This window comes from Carassius gibelio, chromosome B23 (assembly GCF_023724105.1).
Source record: "Carassius gibelio isolate Cgi1373 ecotype wild population from Czech Republic chromosome B23, carGib1.2-hapl.c, whole genome shotgun sequence".
NCBI classification, from domain to species: Eukaryota; Metazoa; Chordata; class Actinopteri; order Cypriniformes; family Cyprinidae; genus Carassius; species Carassius gibelio.
Window position 1 is genome coordinate 20,316,722 of NC_068418.1, and position 24,719 is coordinate 20,341,440.

The 24,719-nt window shown below is 35.6% G+C and overlaps 2 protein-coding genes across 2 annotated transcripts; one reads left to right on the forward strand and one right to left on the reverse strand.

Annotated features, from left to right (window-relative positions):
• The first annotated feature begins 3,015 nt into the window (after window positions 1-3,015).
• Window positions 3,016-10,217, forward strand: LOC128011677 (transmembrane and death domain protein 1-like). Its single transcript, XM_052594353.1, has 5 exons — window positions 3,016-3,070; window positions 4,942-5,118; window positions 5,503-5,622; window positions 7,696-7,854; window positions 8,602-10,217. Exons 1-5 carry the CDS (start codon window positions 3,016-3,018, stop codon window positions 8,904-8,906), a joined length of 816 nt encoding a protein of 271 aa, XP_052450313.1. The 3' UTR covers window positions 8,907-10,217.
• Window positions 10,218-18,581: 8,364 nt separating this feature from the next.
• On the reverse strand, window positions 18,582-24,644 carry LOC128011735 (chitotriosidase-1). Its single transcript, XM_052594437.1, has 11 exons — window positions 24,361-24,644; window positions 23,334-23,382; window positions 22,502-22,534; window positions 22,091-22,259; window positions 21,573-21,620; window positions 21,231-21,393; window positions 21,028-21,137; window positions 20,884-20,941; window positions 19,690-19,878; window positions 19,517-19,597; window positions 18,582-19,438 (listed from the first exon to the last, which is right to left on the reverse strand). The coding sequence occupies exons 2-11, from the start codon at window positions 23,347-23,349 to the stop codon at window positions 19,028-19,030; spliced, it is 1,278 nt and encodes a 425-aa protein (XP_052450397.1). The 5' UTR covers window positions 23,350-23,382; window positions 24,361-24,644; the 3' UTR covers window positions 18,582-19,027.
• Window positions 24,645-24,719: the final 75 nt, after the last annotated feature.

Sequence of the window (24,719 nt, forward strand, 5' to 3'; positions counted from 1 at the left end):
GCAAAATAGTATCAGTTAGAAACGGAATTTGAAATGTAAATGTTCCAAATTTGAATGCACAGTGTTTTTAAAAAGTCTGTTATCCCTTGACTTCTTTATTGACAGTGTGCTTATGTTGTGTCATCCTTCAAACAGGTACAGACGTGCTGCGGAAGCCGCAAAGCGGTTTTATCCGTTCTGTGAATTCTATCCTTCATTCCACCGGAGTCTGTGTAGCTGTCCAATCAGATTTCAGTGGTGTGAAGTGTAGGAGACATGGAAAGATCACTTTTTCCACAAGCTGCGAAGGTTGTCTTCATGGGCTTAACAGAAAAACAGCACAGATGTGAGGTGAAACACAATTACAAGTTTTCAAAGCAACACATGGCTACTTTTGCATTGTAGTGTAATTTGCTTTGTGCTTTCATGCTTGCATGGATCAGTGCAGGCTGTGACAGTTGTATGCTAAACACTCTGAATGTTAAGCCCTGACTGTCCTATTGTGCATTTAAGTTCAGCATATCTAAACATCTATGTAAACCGTCGTACCTCACCCTGCCCTTTAGCGCACCGCTCCAGCTCCACACAACATGGCATGTTTGTTCATTTGCTGTTGTGGAGAGAGCCGAGGCGGGCAGAGTACACACACACCCACACATACAAGATTCACAAAGCCTGCCAAGATGTATTAATGTATACTGGTTCAGCTTTATCCTCTCAACCCACACTAATAAACTCACTTTACAAAATGTGTTTGTGTGAATTGCTTAATCCTGACAATAAACCACTATAATAAAACATAACCCTAACTCGTTCCCTTGGCATTTAGAACATGAATGTTGCGGTTTATGAATTTCAATTAGTCCACCAAATATGTGACCTGCTCTTCGCATGCATACGGTGAGGTTGAGACAATGTTAATCTTGGAAACGATTTCACACAAAGTCAAGCAGAAGTGAAGCGAGTTCAAAGCAAGGCAAGGACAGAGCGAGACACCCTCGGCTTTAAAGTTCATCAACATTCAATGCAAAGAAACTTTTTTTTCTTTTGAGCAGTTTAGTTGATTCCCCTTGTGGAGTTGCTCCTCGAAAATGAAAAATGAATGCAAAGTTAGAGTTTCGCCTTAAGGCCACGCTCAACTTACGCACTCTTGCTTTTTGATTGTTGAATTATGTTTCAACTTGTTCAGGGCCTATATTTAAGGCCTCAAAAATTAGATAACAGTGCTGAAAATACATGTTCGGCCAAAGCAATACTGAACGCCATATAAAACAATGGTATTCACATACATCTCATCGGTCATTTTCAAGCACAGTTTTGTTTTTTAAAGGCAGAGTTATGTAAGAGATAATGTACATTAGGATGGTCATTATCACAATAAAACTAAACCCAGGCACAAAGCAAAGAGGGGTTATATCACACTGAAGAGGTTTATTATGTGATAATGACAGGCTGACTGTACATTATACCTTACATAACACCTACCTATCTCTTTTACAGTGTTAAAAATAGTAGAAATACAATTGTACTATTTTACATTCCCTTAGCTCAAACAGTAGAGGATAATGTCCAGCCACTATTATGGCCCACTATTATGGCAGTGTAATGCACACTTACCATTTTAAAGCAAAGAACTGTGTGTTCTTATTATGCTTTGATGTGAACCATGTTAGTATCACATTTTAAAAGGTTGGAAAAGCATCAAGGCAGCGTTTGATGCACAATGACTTCATTTCATTTTCTGTGATTTGGCTTTGTTCGGTGTTGCGGGTTTTGGTTTTGGTTTGCCAGACACCACAGTTCAGTAGTTCAATATCCAAACAGCTTTTTAAAGCATAAAGCATGCACTCATTATTAAAAATACAAAAAACTCTATTTCACTCAAATCTGATATAACAGCTCGAAGTTAACAGGAACGTGTACCAAGATATATATATATATTCTGTAAAATATTATTCTTAATTATTCCTTATATTCTGTATACAGCATTCTGTAAAATAAAAATTTGTTTAAGTATAAAACAGTATTCCGTCTCAAGCCAATATTATTATTTTGGTTGATAATATTTCTTTGTGCTAAATTCAAATTCATAGTATTTATCCATTTAAATCCCCAAAGAGAAGAAAGGAGAAGAAATGGCAAGGCGTCCTTGCAGAGGACCTTGACTATTTCAGACCGTGGTTATCATAGCCTCCAGCACTGGATGTTCCTTCAGCAGAAAGCAGCCATACACAGCCATTTGTCCAGAGAACAGAACAGACTGTTTAGTTTCAAATTCCACACTTGATGACTCATGATTCCGGACGATTTGAAAATAAAGACAGGCCAAGGGAAGTAACTGCCATCTCCAAGATTTCAGTTACAATGCTTGCATCGGTGCTCAGCTTCCTCCTCCTCCTCCTCCTCCTCCTCTTCCTCCTCTTCCTCAGCCCAAATCTTGCTGATGATACAGGTGAGTGAAGATGGCTTACAGCAAATGCAAATAATAACCAGACACAAAGTTCTGACTGACTGATCCACCTGCTGTGTGGTATTGACATGAGAGGATGGTTTATTCTCTGAAGGTGACGGTGATAGAGGGGGAAATGTGTCTCTCCTATCACTTATGGGGAAGTCGTGGCTTAATGGTTAGAGGGTTGGACTCCCAATCGAAGGGTTGTGGGTTCTAGTCTCGGGCCGGATGGAATTGTGGGTGGGGGGAGTGCATGAACAGCTCTCTCTCCACCTTCAATACCACGACTTAGGTGCCCTTGAGCAAGGCATCGAACCCCCAACTGCTCCCCGGGCGCCGCAGCATAAATGGCTGCCCACAGTGTGTGTGTGTGTGTGTGTTCACTGCTCTGTGTGTGTGCATTTCGGATGGGTTAAATGCAGAGCACAAATTCTGAGTATGGGTCACCATACTTGGCTGAATGTCACTTCACTTTCTCACTTTTCTTTCTCACATCCCCATTAACTGATTACTCCTCTTCTCTGCGATATCATGTGCCTGCCTCTCCCATGATATTCACAGCTGTTCTATACATTCCTCAAAGGATGGTATCAGCTGCAGTCATAACAGCTGCCATAAAGACCGTCAAGCGTGACACAGGTAGCTTAAACTTAGAATGGTTCAGGCATAGATATATAGAGATAGATGCCTCATTAGCAACTGTATCTATGGGCTACACAATTGTATGCATATATATATATATATATATATATATATCTCCTGTATGTCATATATGTGTTGGAGAGAGGGGTGGGATGGTTACATGACATCATTGTAACCGGACATTTTTTTTAATTGTACTGCATCTCAATAATTTCTATATTAATTGATCTATTGAATAAATCATTTATAACAAGTAAGAAAATGGAGTAAATTGCCACAAGTAACTTTTCTTCAAAAAAAAAAAAAAAACATAAAATGTCTTAAAAATGTGCTTTATTTCATTCAGTAGCACTCTGTCGAGCCGTCTGAAAGGAATGTGTCCAGCATTTGTGAGCCTCCTCCGACTGTTCATTAATGCTAATAATTAAACTGCTAAAAATCTCAAAATTTAATCACTCTTTTTTTTTACTTATAAGATAAAAAAGTAACTACAGAAACGTCCATGCCTTTTCAGTATGCTGGTTCTCTTACCCATCTCTAGCACTAACACCACTTATTTTTTTTTAAATAAAAATAAATTACTTTTATTCAGCAAGGATACATGAAATTGATTTTAAGTGACTTAATGTTGCAAATGATTTCTATTTCAAATAAATGGTTAAAAATAATTTAATGGTTTCCACAAACATATTAAACAGCAAAGCTGTTTTTAAAATTTATATTGATAAAAAAAATATGTTTCTCGAGCACCAAACCAGCATAATAGAATGAATTCTGAAGGATCATGTGACACTGAAGACTGAAGCAATTCCTGCTATCATTTTTACTTTTCACTTTATCATTTTACTGTATTAAAATAGACTAAGTTTTTTAAATTGCAATAATATTTATGATCAAATAAAGGCAGCATCATTAAGCATTAGTATGGAGGCTCGTTTCCACCACTGAAAAAACTTTTTTAAATAGTAATTGTGACTTTTTAATCTAACAATTTTGACTTTTTTTTTCTGCACAACAGAGAGTTCATTTCACGGTTTTGACTTTTTTTCTCAGAACTGTATGATATAAACTATAAAATGGTAAGTTGTGTCATGAAACTCTAGATGGCACAGGCTGATATTCATAGCGTTAAACTAAATGGCACAAGCTGATTAGTTCATCTTTCATATGCAGCCAATGAGCTTGCTGCTTTACATTTAAATGGCTTATTAGCATCCACCAGAGCATTTTCAGTTCCTCTGAAACCCTCCACCTTCCCCAGCTCCACCTGTTTAGATCTGCTACAGGTTATTATATATGTTATTTGTGCAGCAGCAGTACGTCTTAAATACTCACAGTACTATATTGTGTATGTACTAGCAGTAGCAAGTTCCTTTACTTGTTTTGAAGCAGCAGCAATAATCTACAACAACAGCAACAATTCAGCAGCATTGCAGATCAACACCAAATACATTAACACTGTCATCTCCATTACCATGCTAAAATCTTCAGAAAGTTATCATGATAGAACTATTTTTATTCAGTGGCAGAAGCAGGCTCCCATATATCCCATATATATAAGAAGCCTTTTCAAAACCGTAAACAAAAAAAAAAAACTTGACATCAGTTTCGAAATATACATCTAACATTAAAAAAAAAACATTCATATTCACAACCAAGTGTACATCAGAATATGACTGCACACATTACCATATCAAAAACCTAGAGGTGTGGTAACTCATCAGTCAATCAAAACAGAGCTGTTTTACATATTCAAGAATCGCCATGTTAAACGAAATTACAACTTTCTGGTGCAGAAAGACTAACTTTAGGAGGGGGGGGGGGGGCAATATATTGAAATGTGTCTGATTTTTCCACTCCTGCCACAGTGGCAGAGGACATTGGACCTCACCAGCTGGAGCGCCTGGTGGAGCTGCTGACCGCTCATGAGTGTGAGGAGCTCATCTCTGCCCTATCTCAACCTGAGGAGAGCATCTTCCTTCACTTAGACCGACTATCTGCAGAAAGGAACCAGTTACTGAATTCAAGAAGACGCAGAAACACAGGTAAGTATGATAGACACGAGAGCCGCTGCTTTAAATAGTTTAAATCAGCTCTAAAAAAATTGATACTTATTTGTTTTATGCTAATGACAAGTGAAGTAACACATCCTGCAGTAAATGAAGAGGTCGTGAACAGCCAAATGTATTTGTTTATCTCCACTGCACACATCAGTCTGTCAATGAGAGGTCCACTCAAGAGACATCTCAAGCAAACCAATTGTTGATATAATCCCTTTTCATCAGAAATTAAATCTATCTAGGCAGTGGGACATGACTGAATTGTTTAATTGCCTGAACAATTGAAGAGCTGCTGCTTCTATTGCTGGCTGCTTTCCCTGTGTCTGTCTGCAGCACGTTTGATATTGTGCACATGTGTGTGATTGTTAGAGCAGGAGGCCCCCTGTCGCTCATCGCTTAAGGACTGGCTGCAGATTCATGGCAAGCAGATATACTACGACAGGCTGACTCGTGCACTGCAACAGATCGGCAGGACTGACATTGCCATAGGTCAGCCGCACACAACAACACTGACACGCATGCAATGCACCACATCACTCAAACCATCCTGCTATGTGTAGAATATTGCGTAGAGATGCACAACTGATTATCATAACCAGAAAATATTGGAGATTCTTACATTTAGCAGTCTTATTTTAAATGTATGTTTTAATTGTTCAGATGCTGATTATTTAATCATGCATGTTCAAGTATTTTTATATTTTCTATATAATTCATATTACCTTTGACAGCATCTAACACTCACTAAGGTTAATATAAATACAGTACTCATAATTTAACAAACCCTGTAATCTTTAGCAAATCTTAAAACTAACATCCATTCTTCATACTGAAGAAGATTCCAATAACTTTAAGCTTAAATCACTTGTAAATAATGTAAATTATTGAATGTAGTTTTAGTGTTTTATTAGTGTTTTTATTTTATTTTTATTTTTTGTGAAATATAAAATTTTTGTTGTTGTTCTAAAGTCATCTACAATCAACTTTTCACAATTCATAAATATTTCAAGATTAAATTGTTTCAAATATGCAAAGGTATTTAAAAGTTTTAATTTTAAACTGAAGATAAAATATATATATATATATATATACTTATATGCATTATATTATAATGCATATAATATTATAATTATAATTATATTTATATGCAATGTGTGTGTATATATATATATATATATATATATATATATATATATATATATATATATATATATATATATAGATATATATATATAGATATATATATAGATATAGATATATAGATATATAGATATAGATATATAGATATATAGATATAGATATATAGATATACACACACACTTATATATAAACATAAACATAATTTATATAAATTTATTCTTGTTCATTGTGTCAAATAATTTTGGAGAAGAGAAAAAAATACTTTACAGATTAAGATAAACAAAAAAAAACTAAAAACAAAAGGTTTGTAAAAATGTCACATTTTCAAGAAACTGAACTCAAAACACGCATAAATTGGTAAGTCAATATTTGTTGAGAATGATCCATCTACAAACTAAATTGGGATAGAACAAAGTGTTTTAATATAGTAAAACTACATATTTCACCTTTAAGATCACCTAAACCTCACAGCTAACATGCCATTCTTTAACCAACAATGAAGATTGTCAGCAAGCAAGAAAAACTGAAGTTCTGCAAAGACGCAAAGTTTTTCATCACCTTTCTTTTTGTTTTTTTTGCACACCACTGATGCAATAAGCATCATGCTAATTCAAGGCAATCCATCTTACACACAAAAAGATGAAATTCAGCACCACATAATGTTATTTTTATACATTTCGGATGGGATGCGCTTTGCACCCTGTCACTCCTCTGGCAGTGATTCTGGTCCGGCGTTCAGGCGACTCCACAGCCGAATGGCATCGGATATGAGAAGGTGCAAACGATATGACAGCAGGCTCGCTGGAGCTGACATCAGATTCACTACACGCCATCTGTTCCTTTCATCATCTCCGTTAAAGGGAGAAAAAGATAAACAGGGAAGAAGAGGGGGAAAATGACAGGCTCGACAGCCCAAGAACATTCTTCAGTCAAAGCGGTGCGTTGCAGAAAATAAAAAACGATTCCCCTGCAAACACAAAACCTGATGCATACGTCAAACGCACAATGCGGCAATTACAAGGGCTTTAATTGCCGGCCTGTAAATAGGCTCTGATGAGGAGTAGCCACTCAGCAAAAGCACCTTGGATAAATTGCATACTTATGTTCCGGCATGTGTGTCTTCTTCAGTTGTTCTGGCTTCATTATACTCGGCGCATTTATTGGGCTCGGCACACTTAGTTAATCTCATTTCCAGGCGTTCATGGAGGCCATTACTGTGTGTTTGATTTCTTAATGTGCTGCAAGAATTGCTTGTGTCTTGTACAACTATGAAATGAATGTCACAAATAAACAGCTGCTTTAATTGCCTCCAGCATAATTGTAATCAAGTAACGAAGTGAATTAATGTTCAAACCATGTGAGTAAAGACAACTAGAGAACTGGACTACAAGTAATGCAGTGCATGTGCTATTTATCTAACAGAGGTGGGTAAGAACATCAACCAGGACAAAACTCTGGCTATGCAGAGATATGTGGACGGCTACCATGAACTTGTTAAGCAAATGGCCACTCACCTGGAGAAGCATGCATCAGAAGATCACGAAGACCATGAGGAGGTGCTGCATTACTCTGCAAAACAGGGTGAGATGCCTCGGAAAGGGTAATGTGTTTTAAATACTTTGAGTGATATTCCTGGGTCTCTATACAGTATCTAAAGCATAAAATATGCTATTGTGCAAATACATTTACATTGCAACAGGGGTTGGTGAGATTTTAAAATGCATTTGAATGCTCCCCAAGGCTGCATTTATTTGACCAAAAATACAATAAAAACAGTAATACTGTGAAATATTGTTTGACTTTAAAACATATGTTCTCTATTTTAATATAATTTTTAAATGGAATTTATTCCTGTGATGCAAAGCTGAAGTTTCAGCACCATTGCTCGATTCTTCAGTGTCACATGATCCTTCAGAAATCATTCTAATATACTGATTTGGTGCTCAAGAAACCTTTCTAATCATCAATGATGAAAGCAGTTTATGCTTCATATCTTTTGTGAAAACATTTTAGATCTTTTCAGGATTCTTTGATGAATAGAAAGTTGAAAAGAACGACATTTATTTGTAATTGAAACTGAAAGTCTTTATTGTTACTGTGTGTGTGTGTGTGTGTGTGTGTGTGTGTGTGTGTGTGCGTGTGTGTGTGTGTGTGTGTGTGTGTGTGTGTGTGTGTGTGTGAGTGTCTGTGTGGGTGTACTATCTTTGCAAACACAACTTCAATTACTTAAACTGTCAGAGTCATATAAAATATAAGTTGTCTGCTAGCAACTGTAACTTATCCAAAATAAATGAATCAAGCCAACAATTGTTTCCGATTGCTTGACAGCCAAAGGGTTCACCTGGAAAGACGTTGACTTGGTGGTGAAAAGGCAACCAGTACCACCTTATCAGCCCCATCTGCTAGACAGAGCATGGCCTCTACTTTACGGCCTCCTGCTTGGATTTGCTGGCGCAGTACTCATAACCGTCGCCGTCTTGCTTATTAGCATATATGTATCCCATGGCAACAGAACCAAATCCAAGGCCAAGTATCAACCCCGTCGCTGTCCCCTTCTCAGTGTTGTGACATCATCAGAGACACGCCACACAGAGGACACACGCAGACCGAGTAACGGATGTTCGGGAGACTAATGAAGCCATGTTCATCATTATAAAACGCAATATTAAATGTGCCTTTGATGGCTGATCAAAGTGTCTGTTATCTCATCCAGTGTGCTATTAAAACTACAGTTAGACAGTCGCACGCGTCGACACCTTCAGTTCCCACTGCTTCTCATAAAGACGTTTCCGCAATAAAGCACCTGACAGAACATAATGACAGCAATCTGTTACCTCAATCGAGACCGCTGCCATTGTCCTGTCAGTGTTTTGATGGGAGTGTAGGGGAGGCTGCGCTGGAATGCAGCCTGGCTGCTGTTGCCTTGACAATCTTTGCACTTCCTGTTTCCAGTCAGTGACAGTGGCGGCGCGCTCGTCTGGCATTGAGGAAAAACTAATTATCCAGCCTGGCTCCTTCTCCCCTGAGCTCGCACATACCCCCTGAAGCAATCCACAAGGCTAATAACAATGACAATGCCTGCAGACAATGCAGTCTGTACGTCAGCCTCAGAGAGACGGGATAGACTGGGCGAGGATGGCCATGAAAACACACAGGAGAGAGCGCTGAAAGGTTTGGAACGGAGTACAGAAGGAACTAATTCAGCAAGATGAGCAATGCAGCAGGAAATGAGCTCACGCGCAAGCAAAACATGTCTCGCACACACTGGCATCGTCTCTCTTATCATTGAAGTGCTTCTCTTCTTCTAAAAAAATGTGTGCCCCCTCCTCACCCTTTTTCTTTCCTTTTATTTCTTCTATAATTGAACTAATTACTTCATTATACAAAATACAAATCCAGACTAATGTGCTGCAGGAACCACACATCATGGATTAATAGTGGTGCTAAGCAGCAATTATAGGCAATTAGTTCATAAATCAACATCTAAACAAATTATAGCGCAGGGGAGGGGGGTGTTGTATGTTCAAAACTTTAGGAGTTCCGTCATTCAAGACCTGGCGGATTCATAGATTCAGAATCGCCATGTAATCATCACTAATCAGAACAAACAGTGTTCTAAGTTTAAGACCTGCAAGCATTTGATTATTTGTTTCAAGCTTATTTTAGAAAGGAATAGTGTATTTAAAACTATTTTACTTGACAAACGACTGCCTTTCTCAGACAACCAACAAATGATAGACTGGATGTCCTTTAACTTTTGCATTACCAAACTGAACCCGCTGCATGGGGAACTCTTTCACACACGAAAAAAAAAAAAAAAAAAAAAAACATTTTTTGGTAACCGCGGTAAAAGTGACATTAATACATTAATCTTTAAACAGTACATTTTTAAAAATGCATAGTAATAAATAACATTATAGTTATAATTAACAGTTACAATTTGACATTATAAAGAAAACCTACTACGCTTTTTCTGTTAAGCATATTGGTGTGTGTGTGTGTGTGTGTGTGTGTGTGTGGATATATACATAAATTAATTAATTTGAAAACAAGGTGAATAAGAGGATGTAACAGTTGGTTGCTGTGACTGCCACTAGAGGGGGCGAAACGAGTATCATACAATCATATACAAATGTCAGTCGAAAGGTGGTTTCAAGGACAAAAAAATTGGCATAAAGTCAAACAAAACAGTCTAAATCCAACTCCTCCAGTATTCCAAGTCTTCTAAAGCCATTCAATAGCTGTGAATCTTTACTTCTGCATATGTATACTTTCATAAAATATACAATTATAATTAATTTGTTCCCATTGTGCCAAAACTACATTCAAACTTAAAGGGATAGTTAATCCAAATATATTTTATATATATATATAAAAATCACCCTTGTGTTGCTCTAAACCTGTATAATTTTATTTTTTATTAAAATAAAAAGTAAAAATGCGTACCCCATTGACTTTCATTGTACAAACAAATTAATTCTCATTATATCTTCCTTTGTATGCCAGTAACAAAAAAAAAACCTTTAAGTTTGGGAAGTTTTGTGTTTGGTTGGGGGCTGGTTCTTTGCATTGTAAATGTGCCAAGTCTAAACATGCACTACCTCTTTAAGATCTCATGCCTTATATATTTCCAGGAACCTAAATTTGTAGTTCTTATTTAAACACCCATTTAAAGGCCACTAGTATGAAGCATAAGCCATTTTGAAAGGCCCATCATCATCATTATCATATCATTAGTGCAAGGTTAGCCCTGAATCTTGCTGTATTTGCAGCATTTAAGAAAAGGAAAACTGCAGATCAATATTGGTTGTATAACAACAGACCAATCAGATGAATCTAGTGTGATAAGCATCTCTAGATATGATGTATGGGAGTTAAAACTCTTATAAATGTACTGTCCAATTGTTCACAATGCAAGAATGCAGTTTGTGTGAACAAAAAATGTTGTAGATATATAACCTGTGTGACATAATGTATGTCTAGCATCTGACGTGTCTATTTACCTGTTCCTCTCTGAACTGCAATGATTTTCTGATGGTGTTGAAATGCCATGACACAGCAAGCAGCCAGGACCCATCTTTACAGCAGAATGAAGACAATGCCTTTTGTGCAGATGGGCTCTGTCAGAAAGAAAGACATAACAACATGGGCACATTGCCATTCTCTCTGACACTTGCTATTTTTGGTTGTCCCTCACACACATATAAATGTCACAAATGAATTCTGTCTCTGTAAGACACGACACGCATGAAAACAGATGGAGACAGACATATCATAACAGACTCATCCATGCATTGATGCAACGTCTCCTCCAAAAGTCTGTACTTCAAATAAGATTATGTAGACATTTTAGCATTGTCTGACGTGCTAAAGCAGCATGAAAGTGTGCTTGTATGCAATTCCAATGTATAAACAAATCAGATTTCACATTTAAAATAATGTGTTTTGTCAACTGAAAAATTTGAAATGACTAATAAATATAATGCAATTCATTAATTGTAGAATGTTGGTTAGGGTAATGTTGCTATTCATAATTGTAGATTTGAAACCAGTTCACCAAAAAAAAAAAAAAAAAAAAACAGATTAATTAATTTATTAATTAGTTCTATTGCTCTTTTTCTTTCTTCACAACAGAAGGTGGCAAAAAGTGAAATGACATGCATGGGTAAAAAGTAAATCCTGCACACAATTTACAAATTTATTCCACAATTTTAAATAAATTGTGCAATTGATATAATTTGTGCAACAAATAAGAATTTGTGCATAATTTTAAGAGTGAGGTATCCAGACTGTTTTATGAGAATGTGGACAGGAAGTAGAGCACGATTTACTTTTTTTCCTGCATGTCATGTGTTTGGCTCCGGAGAAATGGAAGTGGCCTTTTGTGCATTATAAATGACTTGTATCATTCAATCAACCAATTCATAATTCATATGAGGAATCTAACGAACAACATCCGTAACGACCAGTTCTTGGTCAATCCATGGATGAACCAATCCTGTACATTATCCATTTTGTTTACTGAGACTCTGAATCAAAATAGCAACTCAACTGAAGGAGGCATATTTGTTCAGTATGTAAAATCAATAAAATACTTATTTATAGTCTAGCCTAAAATACTATTGACTCCTGCTGTCTTAGAAGGCAGGAAGTCAGTCACAAACTTTAAAAGGGAGAGACAAAATTTTTGACAATTATTAATAAGAAGAACAATGTGTTGTCTTTAACTATTAATTCAAAAACAAAGATTTGTTGAGGAAAGACTCATGACAGATACTAGGCCTAACCTTACCTATACTAAAACGCTATCTCAAGGGAGTAACGTTAGGCCTCAAGGAGGATTGTACAAATATTCAAATAAAGCATCTTCCTCCCAGTGTCCAACTCTTGTGAAAATGAATACATACAAAGATACAAAGATAACTGGGTAAAAAAGACTTTGCTTTATTAAATACCAGTGCTTTAATGTGCCACTCCCATCAATACATATCATTCCTGCTCCCGTGCCTAAAAAGCAAAAAGCGATGGAGTCTCCAGGGAATGTTGTCATTGTCAAAGATTTTACCTCATTTGCATCTTTGACATCTCTTGGGACCCACGCGCATGTAACACAGACAGACTCCGTCTGTAAGCCTCTCGAACACACTTATGCTGTTGAGATTACATCTGTGATTTAAGAGCAAACTTTTTCATCCTTATGTTTCCGAAGTTTTGTGGAGGCTTCCTTCAGTACACAAACGAGACTCTTCACTGACGCTGTGCTCTTCACTGTGAGGGTTGACTTGACAGAACCACAGTGCCCTCCAGTGGTCCAGACTCCAGACACTATCTAAATTCAAAAAAAAGGTTATATATATAAAAAGGTGTTGGTCAAATGGATTTTTTTTTAATATCGATATGGGTCCCAAAAGTTATAAACATGATGGCAAGTTTTAGATATCTAATATTTGCATTTGTTTTACTTTATACATTTTTGCATAATAAATAAATTCATATGTTTATGTACAGTATATGGTTACCATTTTCTGCTAATTCTTCTGACTCTATACAGACACACACATACACATATATATATATATATATATATATATATATATATATATATATATATATATATATATATATATATATATATATATATATATAGGTATATATGTGTGTGTGTGTGTGTGTGTGTGTGTGTGTGTGTAATATATAAATAAATAATATAAATAAATATATATATATATACATGGAAATATTTTCAAAAAATATATACTGTAAGTCTGTGTGTTTATATATACACAATAAATAAACATTTTGGATGTGATTTAACATGATTAGTGGTTTGACAGCATTTAAATATATTAAATATAATTTAATCTTTTTAAATATATATTTTTTCTTTTTTCATTTTTCAAAAGTGTTTCATATATTAATAATATTTTATTAAATGGCTTCACTGTTGTTGAATAAATAATAATGGTAGTATAAAAAGCTCAAACTATTTATAACACCATTCATTTCAAGCACAGCTTAATATAACACCTTTCAAGATCAAAAACTGAAAACATGTTTAAACACAGAAAATGCATTACAGTAATTTTTGGAATGAACTGCATTTTTATAAACCTATGAATGGATATGTTGGATTTAGAATAATATTACTTTATACTATGCTGATTCACATTTAACACTATCCACACACAAACACCTACCTCATTACCAGGTCTAAAGGTTGGAGAAAATGAACTTGTTTTGATTTCCACATGAGGTTCATTACTAAGAATATACCATCATTGCCACACATGCAATTGAAGTAATTTCTTAAGCAAATAGTTGCATTGTCTCACTCTGGTCACATGCATTGCTCAATGCAGTCTATCCAGCTGTAGGCACTAAATAAAGCAAGACCAATACTATCAGATGAAGCTGTGATTGACAGTAAAAGAAGAATCTGCTTGTGTGCAAGTGTAAGATTAGGGAACACAGGCACGTATGCCAAAGCAGAATCACAGTGGTTAGCATCAAACAGCTACTCCATTATTATTCGCACAAACACACAGTCAACAACACTGATTACCCCAGTAAATTCAGTCATGAGCATGGGGCCTATTTTTGGAGTCAGTGTATTAATGGAAATCACCCAACTACATAATCAACCACTCTGCACCTACATGTACATACAAGCATTTTACGATATTAACATGCATGGAGGAAACGGAGTATGCACTGACCTCTTCATATAGTTCATAATGAGATCCCTCGGGAGCCTCTTTACAGCTTTACACAGTCCGTTTAAATTTCTGTCCAGCTCCTGAACAAAGCCTGGTCCACTGTCTGCTTTACTTAGAAAAAGATAGCCCTGACATCTGAATTTCATGAACAATGCTGCCAATCATTTCAGCTCAACTGAGAAAAACTACACATAGGCTCTTAGCCAGCTCTTTTTTCTCTGACGAAGGGTTATTTTCTGAGGGATTTCTCTTACCTTGGTTTTTTAAAAGCTGAAAGTCCTGTTGTTGAACAATTACACAAAGGTCAAGGCAGAGACACTGTGCATAATCAGGCAGATGGCACTTCAAGAATTCATTATGAGTAAGTGGATTACAACTCTGCAGTTATGAATGGTGCAAAATAGCAAAGTGCGCTGTAACTTTCACATATGGCCATTAGTAAACTTTGAAATTATACAATTTTGGCCTAATTTTAGCCTCATTGGCAGTGCAATCAAAGTCTAAAAATCAGCACTATTGTTCTATAATTTGGCCAATAAATAAATATATTAGAGGGACTGAAAATATATTTTTTTTTTAATAAATAAAAATAAAATAATTAAATAAAAATGTTTTTTTTTTACATTAAAATATTTTATTTTATATTATATATAAATATATAATAGGAATATTATAGGAATAATCTTCCTATAATATAGAATTTTTTTTATAAATTTTGGCCTATAGAAAAAAAATTATATATTTTGGAATAATTTTAGCCTTTAGGTAGTAGTGCATTCTAAATCAAATATCACTATCAATATATAATTTTAACACTGAATACATTATTTAGATAATATTAGAGCTGAAATAGCCTGAAAAACACTTTTAAATGATTTGAGCAAAATAAATAAAATAAAATAAAATAATATTTTTATTATTATTATTAAGGTTATTATTTGTGTTAAATATTATTACTAATCTGAAGTATAAGCTATACTGTTCAAAAGTTTGGGGAATGCTTATTTCGGTAAAGTCTGTTATATGTCACATTCCCATTTTTATTTATCTTTCTAATTATAATTCAATATTACAGTTCAAAAACAGTAGTGTATATAAAACATACAATTTTCACCATTCAACTAGACTGGAGATACTGTACAGAGTTCTGGCATGAAACTCTGATGGTGCAGTCTGATAGGTCTAACTCAATCTAATGTAATGATATCATCACATGGCACAGCTGATTGGTTCTCTCCTGTATTGGCAGCCAATGAGGTCACTGCTCAACATTCGAGTAGAGCTTGCTGTAGCAGTGCAGTTTGCTTCGGAAACCCTCCACCTTCCCCAGCTCCACCTGTATAGATCTGCTACAAGGTGATTCATGTAAGCTATAAGGGGTCATTTCATGTATGTTATATTGACAGCAAGCAATATTCTTACATGCTCACAGCAGCATGTTGTGGATGCATTGGCAGTAGTTCCTTCATTGTGCCTATTAGCGATACAGATAAATCCTTTTTCTCATAGAATTTCATATTGGAGCAAAGAGACAACAGAATTAATAGTGTACTACATGATGCATAACCCAGTTGCTCAAGTGGACTTAAAGTAATTAAGCATCCTCTAACCAAATGCAGAGGCTTTGCAATTTTACGCCTAAATTAATTACCAATACCATTCATGGAACATTTATTTACAATCAGACCAGCCGAGTGAGACAATGAACAACATAAATTATAATGTTAGCCAACAGTGACCAGCAATGTCCAGAGTCGGTTTGTAATGGCCAGCGGCTGGCCAGAGATTTATAGCACCATATTCTCTAAACTTGTTCATTAAGGCAAACAATAGACTGTGTCAGCAGAAGATCTGTAAGATTAATCACACTAGTTGATCACTGTCCATAGGTTGTTGGATATGTCTGTGTGTCATCTAAGTCTTGTTAAATTGAAGTGGTTTATTGCTGTAATGGTCAGCTGCTTGCTGGGATGCTGCAAATTGGAATTTCCATTTTAATGAAAGGACAGAGAGGGACATATCTCAGTGCTGTTAGTTTGTTTCCAGCCTTGAGAACCAGTTTTACAGATTAATACACGTCAGACACTCAAAGACACAATTAAATTGGGCCTGTATCTTTATCTAAATGTCACCAACCATATACGCTCTCCAAATGACAATTATCTTGTGTTTCCAATTTACTCTTTTCTAATTTACTCGACAGAAAACGGACAAATGGTTCAGAAGCCCGATTCAATTTCACAGTGTCCTAGCAGGAACTTTAATTTAATAGCTGCCCAAAGTGGGATATGGATCACTTGCTCACGCACGGATATTTAATAATTTTGTACGTTTTTTTAAACACTTTTAGAGTCAAATGTCATGCACATGAGTGTAATGAAGGGAAATAATTGGCATTAAACTATACATTTTAAAGACATTTTGCATTGCAGGGTTATTCTTCAAATAACGTTATTTTTTACTTAAATTTTAATCAAGAAACTCAGGCATAATGTATAAACGAACAGTTCATGAATTAGTATTACATAGCTTGGCAATACTGTATATTGTTTTGCATATTTAAATATATTTATATTTGAAATTTAAAATCTCTTGTTGTAAGGCATAATAAGTGTGTAAAAAAGCTGAATATGTAGTATTAAATTATTTTAAATGAACAATTTTCCATTTTATATTTATATGTTTGTTTGCTGCCAGTTTGAACGAAGTACAGAGAAATTCAAATGTTCAAATATTAGTATTCTGATTTGTGCAACAAAATGAATATGGGAAATTTCAATTATTTTAAAATGATTTAATGCTTCATTCTATCGATTTTGTCTGATTAGTGGTAAATACTGTGTGAGATAGACACCATCTTCATTAAAACAAAATAATAAAATAAAGATGAAAAGATAAGTTTATGAGTAGATGCTGCTAAATACTTAAGATCAGTTTTTATGGGAGAAAACCTAACTGAATTTGAATCCAAAAATTCTAATTTAAACTCAAATTGTGTACATTTACCACTAAAACCTACTTAAAGTAAATCTATATTACACTAAAAAAAAGTGCAATGCACATTAACATAAATACATCCTTCTCTAAAGATGCTAAATGATGCTCATCAGCTTGTGATGCTGAGGTGACATTAAGGAACATGTTCTCTCACAAGGAGAGATAAGCCTTTAATTTACCTGCATCTCCAAATACTCCCAATTAAAGTCTAAAACAGCAGGATGCTTTTGCACACCCACTGTGCCACTGCTCTTCTGAGCCACAGGCAGCTGAAGAATCAGGTGTGTGGGTGTTTTTGTATGCTATACCCCAGGACATCCAAGTAATAGCCTCATGAATCTCCTCATGCATAAAAAGCTAAGCAGATCGCACCGCCATTGGGCCAGCCATGCCTACACCTGCCGCCCTGACCACAGAAGCCAGTCGCCCTCCAGAGGCTCAGTCTGTGGAGTGCTTCATCCAGGCCCATTTTTGGGGAAATCATAATTTTGGTCATACAATTAGCTTAGAGCTTAATGAACACAGATGCTGAGGAACATCCACATGCACAAGCACTTAAAGCTGCAGTAGGTAACTTTTGTAAAAATATATTTTTTACATATTTGGTAAACCTGTCGTTATGTCCTGACAGTAGAATATGAGACAAATAATCTGTGAAAAAAATCAAGCTCCTCTGGCTCCTCCCAGTGGTCCTATTGCCATTTGCAGAAAGTAATCGGCTCCCGGTAAAAAACAACCAATCGGAATTGTTTGTGTTCAAAATGTAGAAAAATGTATATAATAAGCAAGTACACCATGAATCCATTTTCCAAACCGTGTTTTAGCTTGTCCTGAATCACTAGGGTGCACCTATTATAAGTGTTTATATTCGGACTATTTTAGATTGCTTTGGGGGTACCGCGGCGGAGTAACCCAGTACCGTTGTGATTCTTCATAGACATAAACAGAGAGAAGTAGTTCCGGCTACGATGTTCTTCCGCAAGACACAAGCAGTTCTGTTTATTAACCGCTAGAGTGTCAAAAGTTACCTACCGCAGCTTTAAATTGATCACTCACAGCTTTGCATTACGGTTCAAGAGAAGAATGTGAAATCACTGAGACTTTTATGCTACATGTTTATTTCATAATGCTGCATTGATCTGCTCTGATATACAATAAGCTTTTTTGCAATAATAAGCAATTATTAAAAACGTTAGTTCGTAAAAGCATGAAAACGTAATACAATTTTTTTTTTGCATAGTGCAAAACAAAATTAGTCTAATGCAAAACAATCTAATTCTCAGTACTATTAAAGCAGAACAAAATATTTTTGCAGTATTACAAAAAAATAATTTGCATTACCACATTGCAATGTCATTGTCATCCCTATAATGTAAAAAAGTAATAAATGGTAAACTAATTATTTACCAACTTTTTTAATAATAGATGGATATATAGATAAACTGTATATAAAGGTTAATGAGAATTTTGTGAGAAAAAAAAAAATATATATATAGAGCAGGTCTCATTAATATTCATCATATGCAATTTATGTATTAAGTTCACTCCATGCCCTGCCGTTCCTCCAGTGTTATGTTGCTTTGAGGAATTATTGGACGATGCTGATGGTGATGATGGTGACCATGGTGACGATGGCTATGTTGATGATGTCCCTGGTGATGGTGACCATGGTGACTATGACTATGTTGATGATGATGTCCGTGTTGATGGCGTCCATGGTGATGGTGACCATGGCTGCCGTAAGGAAGATGAGAGTGATGATGCTGGTGATGGTTCCTCCTGTGATGACGACCACCATGCTCATGACGTCGGTGTTCATGACGCGAATGCATAATCGCCTTTGATTCAACCATTGCTCGTTCTTCCCGAGTAATGTTTGCACACATGGAGTTATAGAAGACGTCCAGATCTATCAAGACAACTCCTATGCCACCAAAGCCTTTCTGGAGCACCTGGACATTAAAAATGTCACAGCATCTAGTATTTTATTTCTACAATTTGTTACTGCTTTGAAACTACACTTCACTTACCTCTGCTATAAAACTTTGCTCATTTGAGAGACTTGTTAAAGTAATGAACCGCTCTTGTCCACTTTTAATGGCCTGGCACACCTGAAAGGATAAGTGTTTTAGATTATTAAATTTCACCTGAGCTTTCCCTAATAATTAATGCTAAGCTAATACTATCTGCGGTTATAGCCTACCTGATTGCCCAGGTATAAGCCCAAAACGTGGATGTGATCCATCCTTCCTGTCTCTTTATTCATGTCATCATGCTTGAGGCGATCCCTGTGGTGATGCCTTCTATGTGACCGTCGTAGAAAAGCAGGCATGGCTAGATTGAGCTTTTGCAGGTCGACTTTCTGGTCCTGCCAGTGCTGGACTGTTTTGTTCTGTAAAGGAAAAGAAATATGAGGTAAACCCAGAGTTTGAATGCTAACATGCTAACAGATAAATATGATTTACCCAAATATGACAGATCTATATTCTTACTGGTCCTGGAATAACATTCATATGAAGCTCTCAAGAATTATAGATGCTACAAAAGTTTTACAGACCCATCATTTATCCTCTTTGGAAGCAGTTTTAATGGTGTAAGGCCTATAGGTTATGTTATTCCTGGAACATCAAAAGATGTGGATGCTTAAATACATCTTACTAGAGCTAATCACATTATGTGTGCTGCATTTGGTAGGCCGGAAATTAGTTATTTAGCATTTTAGCATTTCAGTTTCCATTATCCTGAAGTCAGTAGGTTTTTTGAATGAGTTTTTGGTTAGATGCCTAAAATTAGGTCTGTGGTGAACACAAACTCAAGATATTATTTTATACTACATAAAAAACACAGTATCACTTCTGTTTTCTTTACAGCTTTTACTTGTCTTTAAAAAGGTAGCAGCTAACAAGTTAGCAACTAGCTAACAAGTTAGCTAAATGGGACTACAGAGGCTGTCGGGACATTAAACATTACACCAAACAGTAAAACTTAACTTACTAGTACACTTTCACAGCCTGTTGTCAGGAATTAAGATAATAATAATACTGAAAGAATTGTCTTAAACTTAATGGTAGTGATGATGAAGTCATGTTACCATGGGGTAGTTCGTTTATAGTCCACATTTAGCCTTTTACTTCTGGTGATTGTATTTGCACTGCAAAACTCTTAACATTTATTTTCATTTTTAAAGATTGTAATAATGAACAACGCATGTAAGAATCAGAAACTTTTGTTGGTCACAGAGCTTATTTTCTGCAGTAATCCAATTCTATTGGATCTTTGTCGAGTGAACCAGGGTGGACATGAACATCCAGAAATATGTCATCCTTGAGGCACTGAATTTTAAAGCCAGCAAATAAAAGCCTGTCTCAACAAATTGTAAGAAATTTGAGTAATTTACAATGTATGGTCCATCCTTTTCGAGGTGAGCAGGCAGAATGGATATGAAGTCCACGTACCTTTTGAAAGGAAAGAAACACTTAAGTACATAAAAGAACCGAGCACAGCAAGTGCAATATGAATAGTGCATAGAAACGAGACTCACTGTGAAAGTGTTGGCTCATTATAAGTTACTGCACTGTGGTCAGCAAGCTCTAGTACAGATACTGACAGAAGTAGAGGCTGGGTTTCTCCTTCAAACGCGCCTTTAAGACTCTACAGACAAAATGGAAGCTTGTAATAAACATACACTTTGTTTTTATTAAAGCAAAACACATGTAAATGTGCGCCAAAAATAAGAGCCCTTACCTTCAGAAAATTTGTGAATAGCTCTATGGTTCTGCTAGATTCACCAGAAGGGCCATCCAGCCAAGTCACGTCTACACCGTCTAAACTCTGGTGCTTTAAGTATGTCAATACCGTTTGAACAAAAGTCTCAACACCGGCCTCATTAGCAGACATCAGCTCCAACCTAAACAACAGCAAATTTAGTTAATTCAATATATTGTCATGGTATATATTTTTATATATTTGGAGTTTTCAGAAATTCCCATCAGTAATCAGTACATGTAAAAAAAAAATATTAATGATAAATTAAAAGTGGTAAAATAAATAAATAAATTAACTATTATATATATATTTTTTTTGTACCTTGATGATTTGATTTCCAAGCCAAGCAAAATCTTCAAAGTTGGATTTCTGGGGAGAGTATCATATTTTTATGAACAAATTTTTACAAATTATATTTTAAAAAATATATATGTAAAGTAATACTATTAACTATAATATTAATTAAAAAAATATTTTTTTTTTTAACAAATGTCTGAATTTTAGCAGTTCACTCCAGGGTCATTATCCTTAACTAAATCTCAGATTAAAATCATTAAAAATAATTGTATTAATTTAAATAAAATAGCCATTTAACTGTAATAAAAATATGAAAAAACCAACATTAAATATGAAAGCATTCCTCATTTTTTGTTTAGCTTAAGCTGAAGTACTAAAAGTACTAAAATAACAAAAATTTAATTAAAATTCATCATAAAAAAAAAAAAAATTTACAAAAACCATGACAAAACGAAATGCTAAAATTGTATTTAAAATATTGACAAAAGCACTAATAACAGATTAAGTCAGAGAATGAGTCAAGAAAAGATCAAAAATCAGACCTCTCTTTCATCATTCTAATAGTAACACTGTCAACTTCTGACAAGCTTTGGAGGTAAAGGTCGTCATCAGTGGGGGTCAAGGGGAGGATGATGTGAGAGCACGGCCCCTCATGTGTGCGGTGTGTTAAAACATCCAGATAACAGGTCAGTCTGTAACTCCTCTGCGCACCTGTGACGAATGAGTGAGAGAAAACTTAAGTGCTGTGTTATTATTGTTACTCTGAATGCCCTCAGCAGCAGCCTAAGCTTGCTATTTTAGTTTCAGCTTGTTCAGCCTCTCAAATGTTTCCTTTCTCAAGTGCTCTCTAATCTAGCAGCCGTGTGCTTGTACCACACACCAGCATCACACATGCAATGTTCTCCTTGAGAGACTGTTGAACGACGATTTAAACAGGTTGCGAGTGGACTTACCGACTGAAATCACCAGGCAAAGGAATGCAAAAGCTGAAACACAATAGAAAAATACTCATCAATATCTTGATACACTGACAGAATCAAGAATTCTATGAAAAATGTTTAAGTCGTTTTGTGACATTTGTTTTTCTTTTTCTTTTTTTTTTGCAAGTTAGTAGGTCTGTGGTTGTTCCAGCGGCGGAAACCTAAATTAAAAGCCACATCCTGATGTGTGTGTAGATGTTGTTATAGATAATACCCGACTGCAAATTGTACAGCAACAAGTTATGGCAAAAATGCAACATATCAAATGCTTGTCTTACATGTAGAGCTATTTTATTTTAGAAATTATTTTGTGGTATGGGTCACAAGAATGTTATGTTTTGCTATAGATCCAAAGCACAGATGAATAAGGAACATCAGCAATATCTATATTAGATTTCATTAATTTTTTTAAAAGACATCTCTTTTATGCTTACCAAGGCTGCATTAAATACAGTAAATCTGCAATTTTGTGAAATATCATTACAATTTCATATTGTTATCAATGCTGAAAACAGTTGTGCTGCTTAATATTTCAATAGGAATGCATTTTTTTACAGGATTTTGATGACTCCATCTTTAATAACAAGTCTGTAAACTCATATTTATTGACTCCGAACCTCTGAATGGTTGTGAATTTAGAATATACTAAAGGAAAAATGATTCAGTTCCAAGACACTTAGTAAAAGATATGTAAACTGTCAGAAAAACTATCTGCTGAAAAAATACCAGTTTAATAACGACATTTAAATGTCAAAGTTTCAGTTGGAAGTTCAGAAATGCAAAAAACTGTTTACTGAATACTTGCCTCTGATGAGCTGCATTGTTCCTGAAGAAGTCAGTAGCTGCTGTGTTGTCTGATAAAGGCAGGCTATATATTATACACATACATACACCACTTCCTGTGTCAACACTGGCCCCAAAGTTTCCCCGTCAGCTTCACACTTTGCTGATGCAAAGCCCACATCCTGGTTGTACAACAGGCCTGTGCCATCCTTATACACACACTACATTTATATTAAAACAAAACTGATTATATTTTCTGAGGCAGCAACATTTTTACAGTATTAACTTTATTATTATATGAACAAACTGAAAAGAAAGCTTGTACATTTTCTGGCAATATATTTCTGATTCAAGGAATACTGTAGTTGACCTAAAAATCTATATTTGCTGAAAATGTCCTCACCCACCACATGCCACCCAAGATGACTTTGCTTCTTTATTGGAAAAGATTTGGAGAAATTTAGCATTGCAAGCATTACTTTCACCTGAGAATGCAATATTACGGATAGATGACTTGTATTTTAGTCAGAAACAATGGTTTAAAGTTTAAAATGTTTTAATTATTAAGTTATTACATGCAGCTTTTCACTTCACAAGATGTTAAATGATGGACTGGAGTTGTGTGGATTACACGTGAATAATTACGATGTTTTTATCAGCTGTTTGGAGTCTCATTCTGACGGCACCCGTTCACCGCAGGGGATCCACTGATGAGCAAAAATACAAAAATTCTCCAAATCTGTTCAGATGAAGAAACAAACTTGCCAACATATCGGATGGCCTGAGGAGGAGTAGATTTACATTTTTTGGCAAACTAACGTTAATCCTATTAGATCTGGAATAACCTTTACTGCCAGATAATCAATGGAATTACATAAAAAATGCATATATATTTATACATACATGTGATGTGGTTCTACATGTTATATTTATGTATAAACTGCAATTTCAGAAGTTTACATTTTTCGACTGATTTTTAGTTCAAAACTGAGTAATTGAAACGTAGGTATGCAAAAAATGTAATCCATGTTTTTTCGAGGAGTACTTACAGTTAAAAAATGCAGCTTCTTACACTTGATTGTGATTTAAGCAGACTTCAAGAGCCCACCAAATTCGAGGACGGACGCCTGTTAAGACTTGATGGGCTTAAAGACCGTGATCCTCTTCCTCACTCCAGATTAAGCTTTGTTTTATCCAGCTCAGAAAGCATATCGCCACCTCTTGAAACGGAGTGCGTGTCTGTTTCAGCCTGTATACAGATTTTAATCAAGGTTTACATTTAAGTAATAATATAAATATCACCTCACAATGGTGAGTCTGGCCTACAGAGCCCCCAATAATCCCCCAGTTGCAGAACCCTTACGTCACAGCAGTCTCAGGACAGCAGCGTCAAGCCGGAAGTGGACGG

Excerpts from the sequence above, each read along its gene's own strand:
- LOC128011677 (XM_052594353.1), top strand. The coding sequence starts at position 3,016 with ATGGTATCAGCTGCAGTCATAACAGCTGCCATAAAGACCGTCAAGCGT. Across the intron at positions 5,119-5,502 it reads AAGAAGACGCAGAAACACAG|AGCAGGAGGCCCCCTGTCGC; the intron begins GTAAGTATGATA and ends TGTGATTGTTAG. Across the intron at positions 7,855-8,601 it reads GCATTACTCTGCAAAACAGG|CCAAAGGGTTCACCTGGAAA; the intron begins GTGAGATGCCTC and ends ATTGCTTGACAG.
- LOC128011735 (XM_052594437.1), bottom strand. Across the intron at positions 21,621-22,090 it reads ATTAGAATGATGAAAGAGAG|AAATCCAACTTTGAAGATTT; the intron begins GTCTGATTTTTG and ends TACTCTCCCCAG. Across the intron at positions 19,439-19,516 it reads AGCAAAGTTTTATAGCAGAG|GTGCTCCAGAAAGGCTTTGG; the intron begins GTAAGTGAAGTG and ends TTTAATGTCCAG.